Raw genomic sequence first — 8539 nt, forward strand, 5'->3', positions numbered from 1 at the left:
TCTGTGCTTGTGTCAGCATAGAAACACCAGCCCAGTGTGGAGCAGGTGTTTGCATGTGTTCTTCTATCCATATGTTGTTGTTTTTTTTTTTCTTTAGTTGTCCCATCTGCTCTTCCTACGTTTTGGCGGCTCGGGCACGGCGAAGCTATCGTCCCCTCTGTCCCTCCCCCCCTCGCTCCCCCGGTCTCCCCCGTCCCGATCGTTCCTCCTCTCTTCTCTGTCCCTCCTGCTTCCTTCCCCGTTGCGGCTCCCGTCGCCGTGACGGCTGCCGCGGTCCCGATCTCCGTGGCGGTCCCGGTCCCTGTCCCCGTGGCGGTCCCGGTCTCCGTGGCGGTCCTCACCGCCGTGGCGATCGCTCCTGTCGCTGTGGCGCTGGTGATGGTGGTGGTGAGCGTCCCCGTGGCGTCCCCGGTCCTCGCCGTGGCGGTCCCTGGGTGAGGGGGGAGCAGGTGGAGGGAAAGCTTGCTGGGCGGCGCTGGGAGTGGCGGGCACCGAGCTCAGGGTGCCGGCGCTGGTGAAGGCGGACATGGAGAGCGCGGTGGCGTGGGCCCGCTCCGAGCCATTGGCAGCTTCTGTTGGCACTGAGCTCAGGCTGCCGGCGCTGGTCCAGCCCGAGGAGCTGCTGCACTTGGCGCTGAGCTTCGGGGGGCCGCTGGACGCCGCCACAAAGTGGCTCTTATACTGCGCCTGGGAGAAGGACAGGCAACGGAAATGCATGAATCACTGGCTGGGAGGGCAAAACTTCTACATATGGCTTCTATTCCCTCACAACACCCAAAATATCTCATGAGTCACAACTTTTTAACTCTGGTGCCAATTCTTTTTTTAACAGGTGAATATTTAACCTGCCTTTACAAGCTAGTAAATCAAACAGGGCCGTGGCTGCACTGAGACTCATTCCCCATGCACAATTTTCTACTTCCCGTTGTACACTGAAAACATAAGGTAGCTGCAATCCCGTTAAACATGAATTATTATTAACTATCATCCCGCGACAATAACTAACTGAGCTGCTTTTGTCTATAAATTAGCAGCAATTCTACAGATATCAGGAGTAGAAAAGAGTGCTGCTGCTTCTACGCTGTGATCTCATGGCTGCAGAATTGCTTTTTTTAAACAGAGCATTGAGTGAGTGTTTGTTACATTTTCTTAGTTAACTTCAACTTTTAATATGTGTCAGTACCACCATAAACACAAACCAACATCAAAGAACTGAAAAATGTGTGAGTGGAAGGTCGAACTGGGTGTCGCCGTAATGGCTGGAGTTTGGGTCAAAAGCACCATTTCTCAGCTTTCTGGTAGGATAAACAGTGGTACACATGCCGAGTGCATGAGAGAGCTCCTAATATCTGTAGAACAGCTGCGAACACTTGAATCTCTTGTTGCCTGAAACACCTCGGTGTGTCATTTCAGCATCTTTAATCAGGCTGCGATGTGCCACATGGCGTTTACAAATCTGCAATATCTCGCATTCATTTCATCTGAAATGATAAAAGGCACATATCGGCCAAAATTGGCCTTTTTAAGGCAGCTCAAGTAAAGAATATTAGAAAGTGGAAACCTCCAATCATCCGCACAGTCATGACGATAAAATTAAAAGAGACAAGAAGGCCGCCATACTTGAAAAGCTTGTTTCATTGCAGACATGCGATCTCCCATCGCCCCGGTGGTTGGTTTAACGTAGCCTTCATAGCTGCTGGTGGATGACAACAAGCTGCTGCAGCTGCTGCCTCCTCCACGGTCCTGCAAAGGCAACACATCACTGCCAGCTCCGTTCACGTTCATGATATCAGCGGTAAGAAGGTAATTCACACTCACAGAGCTCTCAGCGCCCAGTCCCGGTCTCTCTTTATAACCGAGACCTCCTCCACCGATGTTCATCTTCTTTCCTTTGCCGCCCTTGAACCTGGACTTCCTGAACCAGGGATTCTGAAAAACAAAAAACAAAAACACAACAACAAACTGAGTCTGGTTTAAAACTAAAAAAAAAGCGTCATGTTTCTGGGTGCTTCTCTCACCTGCATGGCTAAATCCATCAGCTCCTTGGAGACGGACTGATTGGCTCCCTCCAGATTGCGCACGAGGTCGCCGGCAAACGTGGTGTCCTTGCTGGTGAGGAGGGTGTAGGCCAAGCCCTTCTCTCCGGCGCGGCCCGTGCGGCCGATCCTGTGGGTGTGCGTGTCGATGTCTCGCGCCACGTCGTAGTTCACCACGGTGCGAATGGATGGGATGTCCAAACCGCGAGCTGGAGGGAGGGAGTGAATTGAAACAGACTCCGGGGAGGAAAAGCAAAGACGTCGTCTTCCCCTACGTACCGGCAACGTCGGTGGCCACCAGGACGGGCAGGTTCTTCTTCTTGAAGTCGCTGATGACCTTGTTCCTCTCGCTCTGGTCCATGTCTCCGTGCAGCAGGCCCAGGCTGTAGCCCTCCTGCGTCAGGTTGGTGGCCAGCTCCTCGCAGTTGGCCTTCTTGGTGACGAAGATCAGGACGGAGCCCGAGGAGGTGAACTCCACCAGGCGCCTGGTGAGCCAGCTCCACTTGTCGGTCACGCTGAGCAGCTCCACCAGCTGCGTCACGTCCTCATTGGCCTGTTCAGAGAGAGGAAGTCACAGATTCTGTTGTCTGAAAGACATTCACCTGACAGACATTCAAAGAAATAGTGAGCTTTATTGTCAGTTCTGCTGTAGGAATCGAAATTTTGCCTTGTTTAATTTGATTTGTGGGGGGGGGGGGGGGGGGGTTGTTCTTTACCTCTCCGATGTCTCCCTGCACAACTCGAATAGGATCCACCAAGATGTCCCTGGCCAGCCGCTCAATCTTCTTGCGAAAGGTAGCGCTAAAAAGAAGAGCTGTGAAGGACATAAAGTCAGTGTGAAAGCACTGAAAAAGAGCCCGAAAGTCTCAATAACAGGAGGAAGCGGACTCACTCTGCCTGTCTGGGCGAACGTGGCTGGCAACGGATCTGACCTGATACTCTACAAAGGGACACAAAAGATTAGTTTCGAGTACGATATACAAAAAGGGAGTTTTCTGTCGGAGAAGTGATGACCCAGCCTACCGAAGCCCATATCGAACATGCGGTCGGCCTCGTCGAACACCAGGTAGCTGACTCTCTGCAGGGAGGTGGCCTTCTTCTTCACGTGGTCGATCAGACGACCCTGAGCCGACACAGTCGTAGTCAACCTCTGCTAATTGACGTCCGGTGAAGACTTTACCTGAGAGTGGCGGGGCGGGGACTTACCGGCGTGCACACCACGATCTCGGCTCCCTCCTGCAGAGCCTTGGCTTGCTCCCACATGCTGCCTCCTCCGTACACGGCCACGGAGCGCAGCGAGTACGCTTTCCCGAAGCGCTTGCATTCTGCGTGGATCTGGAGAGCGTCGAGAGCAGCAGACGTCAACAAACGTCCCTTGCAGAATGAAACCACACTCCCCACCCACTACTGCATCCTACCTGCTGACAGAGCTCTCTGGTGGGGCACACGATGATTGCGATGGGGCCCTCACCGGGCTCCAGCTCCTTCTGGTCCATGATGTGAACCAGCATCGGCCAGATGAAGGCCGCAGTTTTACCGCTGCCGGTTTTCGCGATGCCGATCATGTCGCGACCGGACAGAGCGATGGGGACGCCCTGGAAGACAGGAAGCACGATTCCTCATGACACCACTCGCACACTTTGGGTTTGATTGACAAACCAGATGGCAAACTCAAACACGTGAAGGCTGATCTGGGAAAATATATTAGAGGATTTGTTTTTAATGTATTAAAGATAGTAGAAGTTTCAAATGTTTTGTATTTAAATACACATGAAATGTTATATCGGGTTCAGTGTAAAAGCGGTTAACTTTTGTTTCCTTTGTAATTTTCTATTGTTATGTTCTTCAGATCTTTTATCCCCCCCCCCCTTTTATTGTTGGTATCATTTTTACATTTTGTTCATAAGTTGCACATATCCGATGCAGTTCAGATTTGAGAAAATATCAGCCTGAATATCCAGCATCAGGTTTTTCTTAAAAAATGTGCACAACAATAAGTAATTCTGCAAACATGTTAATTTACCAAAAGCAATGCGATTTATGCCTGAAAGCGACTGCTTTGTTTACAATTCTGCCGGTAAAACCTTTATTTTCCACTCAGCACATGCAAACCGCATAATATGCAAAAGGATTATTCAAATACTAAAGTATTCACCCTGATCACCCACAGAATACATGCAAAGTGAAAGTGCAATCCACTTCCATGAGCACAGACTTTGGGATTTATCTGAGATCGTTAAATAAAGCCTTTAATCTTAAAACCACGTGCGGACGCTCAGATCTCACCTGGCACTGGATGGGTGTTGGCTGAGTGTACTCAGACTTCCTGATCTGGTGCATCAGCTGCTCGTCGAAGTTGAAATGTGCAAAGCTGGTGCAAGGTTTTGGAGGTGCGGCGCCAGATACCTGCAAGGGAGAGGAAGAGGAGGAGGACGACGACATGAGACAAACCCCAAATGGTCAGATTCTTACGATGGGAATAACAGCAATGGAGCTTGTAGAATCTTGTAACCGTCAAAGACGCAGATAAGAAATGATGAACCTACTCGTAAGTTCAGTTTATGTCTCAGGTCCAACACTTGAGTCCCATTCAGGATGTGAAGCTCCTCGTGCTCGTTGTAAAAGTTCTTCTCAAAAGGAGCGTAATCAATCTGCAAGGACAAACACGACAGGCTGAGGAAATGCACTTGCGACACAGCGATGAACACCCTCTCGAGTTGACCGCTCGGCCACTGCACCTCGGAGTGGTCGATCGGAGGGAGAGGCATGATGATTTTCTTGGTGGTGGGGGCGATGGGGTTCCCATCACTGTCGTAGTCGATGTTTTCGTCGTCCTCCTCCTGGGTCAGCCCGGCTGTGGGATTCTCGGCCATGTAGCGGAAGTACGCTTCCTGCAGAGAGCGCAAGGCTGCGTGTGAAGGTCTGAGCCGGCCTGCTGCCCAACACAGTCTCCAGGCAGCAGTGACTGACACACACCTGACCAGGCATTCACACTTGTTTACGTCAAGAATTACAATCTGTACAAGGAAAAATAACTGGGACAATCATTATCATGAGAGAGAGAGAGATAGAGCGATAGAGAGAGAGAGAGAGATAGAGAGGTAGAGAGAGTAGACGAAGGACTTCTCATGATCTTGTGTGATGGATTAAGAACTTTGGAGGGCTCACTCACTTGTTCATCTTCTTCTTCAATGTCATCGCGAATACCCCTGAAATGACAAGCGGAGAAAAAAAAAAACTTCCCTGCGGCTCGTTCATACACCAAAGATGGCCCACATCCCACTATGGCTAAGATCAGTCTGCTGAACCCGCTAACGCTGTGAGCCAGTGTCGGCTTCGCTCGATCTACGGCTTTGAATCTCAACTGACAGAAAGCGTGTAAACCAGGGGTCTGCAACCCAAACAAAAGCCTTTCTCACAATTTTAAACCAAAAAAGATTCGTCTTCAGCTGGAAAACATAAATGTTCTCTCAAATGAAGATTAAAAACATCTTGAAAAAAATTGCATTTCAAACTGAAATTTAACGGCATGAAGTCTCACAGGTACAATTTAGATATATTTTATTACATGTTTAGCTCTTGTAGCCATTTTTAGAGATTTTTCCTCATGGATTTTCCTGCTTTAGCTATTTAACCAGGTAGAGCCTCTGAACGTGTTTTCATGGTGAGAGCAGTTTCAGTTACATTTTGTTTTATCTTTTCCCCATTTTCCCTCTTTTCTTTCTTCTTCTTTGACACATTTTCTCATTTTCTTCAGAAAAAAATGTCTCCATTAACAATTTCGATCGTTTCATTTGAACCATTTTTACTGTATTTTTGAATTATCATGTCAGTAGTTTTTTGGGCAATCCCAGATATTCTGGCAGTTTCAGGTACTTTACTTTGATTTGCTGCTTTTTAGCCTAATTTAGACCATTTCTGAAAATCAGTGTGGTATGCAAATGAAATAGAAATGTAAGAAAATGTTTTATTTACAAATAATTTTCTGACAAGCTTCAGGGAGGCACTCCAGGGGCCTGAAGAGGCACAGGTTGCAGACTTCTGGTATAAACACTGTAATTATTGCTATATCATCCAATATCAGTGCCTGTATATGATTCTAAACCAAGAACTAAATGGCAGGCAGTCCTGATTTAAAGATAATTAAAATAGTTCCTCAGTAGTTTAAGAGGTAAGTAACAAGCTGATGTCTTACTTGGCAGACTTTTTCTCCTTCTCCTTCTCCTCCAGTTTCCTCATGTCTTTAGCTGCTTGGTTCTGAAACAACAAACAAGATAGCCTTTGACTTTTAAAAAAGATATTTGCTTTGACGTTTATTCTCGCTCGCTTCGACCAAACTGTGACCCCCACCCCCCTCACCTCAACCTCCGCCATGAAGGCGTCCAAAGGATCGTCATCACTGTCCGACCCACCGCCTGCCTGCATCTGCTGCCGCGTGGGCGAGTTCTCAGCCGGGATATACGGCAGGTCCACATTGCTGCCAGCCTCCTCTTCATCGTCTTCAAAGTACCTAGATCAGCAAAACACAGAAGTTTGGTTTTAATAGTTGGGATTATGTGCTGAACTCAGGCTCTGAACCTGAACAGTTGTGTGCATGTGGAAGTGAGAGGCGGGATACTGACGCGTTTTCCTCGTCAAAATTGGCTCTCTTGGTTCCTATCTTGTAGAATGACGGCAGCTGCTGGTTCTTCCCGTATCCCCCGCCTGATCCGGAGGGTCCAAACGATGTGTGAGACGCCTGAGGGGGGCTGGGATCCTCCTTTTTCCCCGCGAGCGAAAAACCTCCGAAGCCAAAGCCTCGCTTCACCCCGGGTCCTCCTTTGTTCCAATTCATTGTTGCACTGTCACAAAGAAAACCAATTCTTTATTGTCGTTAAAATGACTAAGTTTGGGTTTGATTTCACACATTCTCAGGAAAAATGTACTCAAAACATGTCTGGAGTCTAAACTAAGACAACAGGGACCACCTACAACAGGTCTACTCCAGTAGATGTAGGAGTTTTACAGTCTCATGAGTATCCATATTTCAAGGTTTTGCCATAATAATGATACATTAATCTGATTTAATGGTTAAAGGTTTAGTAACATTTAACAATCAGTAAGTCATTTACATGAGCATTTAAGTTTAACTAGGATAAATTAGATAATTGAAGCAATAAGATGTGAAGTCTTTCTGTACATTTCAAAAATGTGCAATAACAGTAACAGCACTAAATAAACTTGTTGGGTAAAGGGATCACTGCAGGAGTAGGTATAATTAACTCAGCTCCGTGAGTGCATAAACAGATGATAGATAGATAGATAGATAGATAAATACTTTAATGATCTCCAAGAGAAATTCACAAGGATTGATGGATTTATCTGGAGAACATAAACAGAAGATTTCCAAACACTTGCGTTGAACAGTCATGATCCTTCTGAGGTTTAATGGAGAGCGGTTTTCATTTGAATCCATATACACGGTGTGGCCAACATAAGGATGATCTACTCAAGATGACATTGGGCTATATGTGAATTCTGAGGTAAACTGTGTGACACCCTTGCTTCACGGAAATGTAAAATAATAACTAGACAACAATCAAGCTCATCAACAACCTAACATGATCACAAAGCTCCAGTGAAATCACGTTTTTTATTTAAATGCTCATCCTCTACACGTTTGACTCACTGAAAAAAACCCAAACCAATTCAACAAATGCCAAATAATATTATGTTTGCACGTTATCTTTGGAGAGCTGAAGATATAACAACAAAGTTGCGAATAATGGCATGATAAAATAGAATATCTACGGATACACTGGAGACAGGAACAGCTTGTAGGTAATTTTTCATGGCTGTTGATAATGACTTAAAAACACAAAACAAATACAGGACAAAACATCGATATATAACGACGATATAAGATCAAGCCTCACTGTACTTTTCGGGAACTGCGAGCACATTTTTATCTTTTCAGACGCAGGTATGCACGTTCGCCAAAAGAGAAACTGCCTATTTTAGATCTTTTATGAAGGAATTGTGTGAGCTCGAACGTGACGAACGGCGCTAATAGCGTTTGCGTAAACAAGCTAGTTCGCCGTTGGTAATACCAAACGGAAAAAAGCAACGCAAGATGAAGATATCCTGAAGATATTATTGCTTGCTCAGATCGGCTATTTTGCATTGAATTTGAACAACTCCTCTTTAACTCCATGACCATCCCACCGATACATCTGCGAGCAGTTAGCATTAGCTTTAGCCGCGACGAGGCCCGCGGGGAGGTGTGCGCGAGCCGAGTCTACGGTGTAACCGTCATAAAAACACTTGCAGCCAAATCTTCAATCAATATGTATTTTACCTGCATGTAAAAATTGCACAAGAGGATAACAAATGAAAATCAAAACGCAAAACCCGATGTGTTTAATTACCTGTTTTATCCGCCACTATGAGCTCCGCTGTTTTCAGTGACGCCGGAGATACGTGCCTGCGTCATCAGCATGCGCGGCTACGTTCCCCCTGTCCCG

The 8539-nt window shown here is 46.8% G+C and overlaps 1 protein-coding gene across 2 annotated transcripts; it reads right to left on the reverse strand.

Annotated features, from left to right (window-relative positions):
- On the reverse strand, nucleotides 1–8501 carry ddx42 (DEAD (Asp-Glu-Ala-Asp) box helicase 42). Of its 2 annotated transcripts, XM_080511638.1 has the most exons (18): nucleotides 8444–8501; nucleotides 6659–6877; nucleotides 6396–6546; nucleotides 6232–6293; nucleotides 5209–5245; nucleotides 4775–4927; nucleotides 4583–4687; nucleotides 4323–4442; nucleotides 3455–3631; nucleotides 3243–3371; nucleotides 3060–3159; nucleotides 2929–2976; nucleotides 2753–2850; nucleotides 2316–2589; nucleotides 2019–2245; nucleotides 1819–1929; nucleotides 1621–1743; nucleotides 1–687 (listed from the first exon to the last, which is right to left on the reverse strand). In XM_080511638.1, exons 2-18 carry the CDS (start codon nucleotides 6868–6870, stop codon nucleotides 94–96), a joined length of 2721 nt encoding a protein of 906 aa, XP_080367764.1. In that variant the 5' UTR covers nucleotides 6871–6877; nucleotides 8444–8501; the 3' UTR covers nucleotides 1–93. The 2 variants fall into 2 exon arrangements, with proteins under 2 accessions (XP_080367764.1, XP_080367765.1); XM_080511639.1 differs by lacking the exons at nucleotides 5209–5245; nucleotides 6396–6546; nucleotides 6659–6877; nucleotides 8444–8501.
- Nucleotides 8502–8539: the final 38 nt, after the last annotated feature.

Source organism: Blennius ocellaris, assembly GCF_963422515.1.
Source record: "Blennius ocellaris genome assembly, chromosome: 16".
Lineage (NCBI taxonomy): Eukaryota > Metazoa > Chordata > Actinopteri > Blenniiformes > Blenniidae > Blennius > Blennius ocellaris.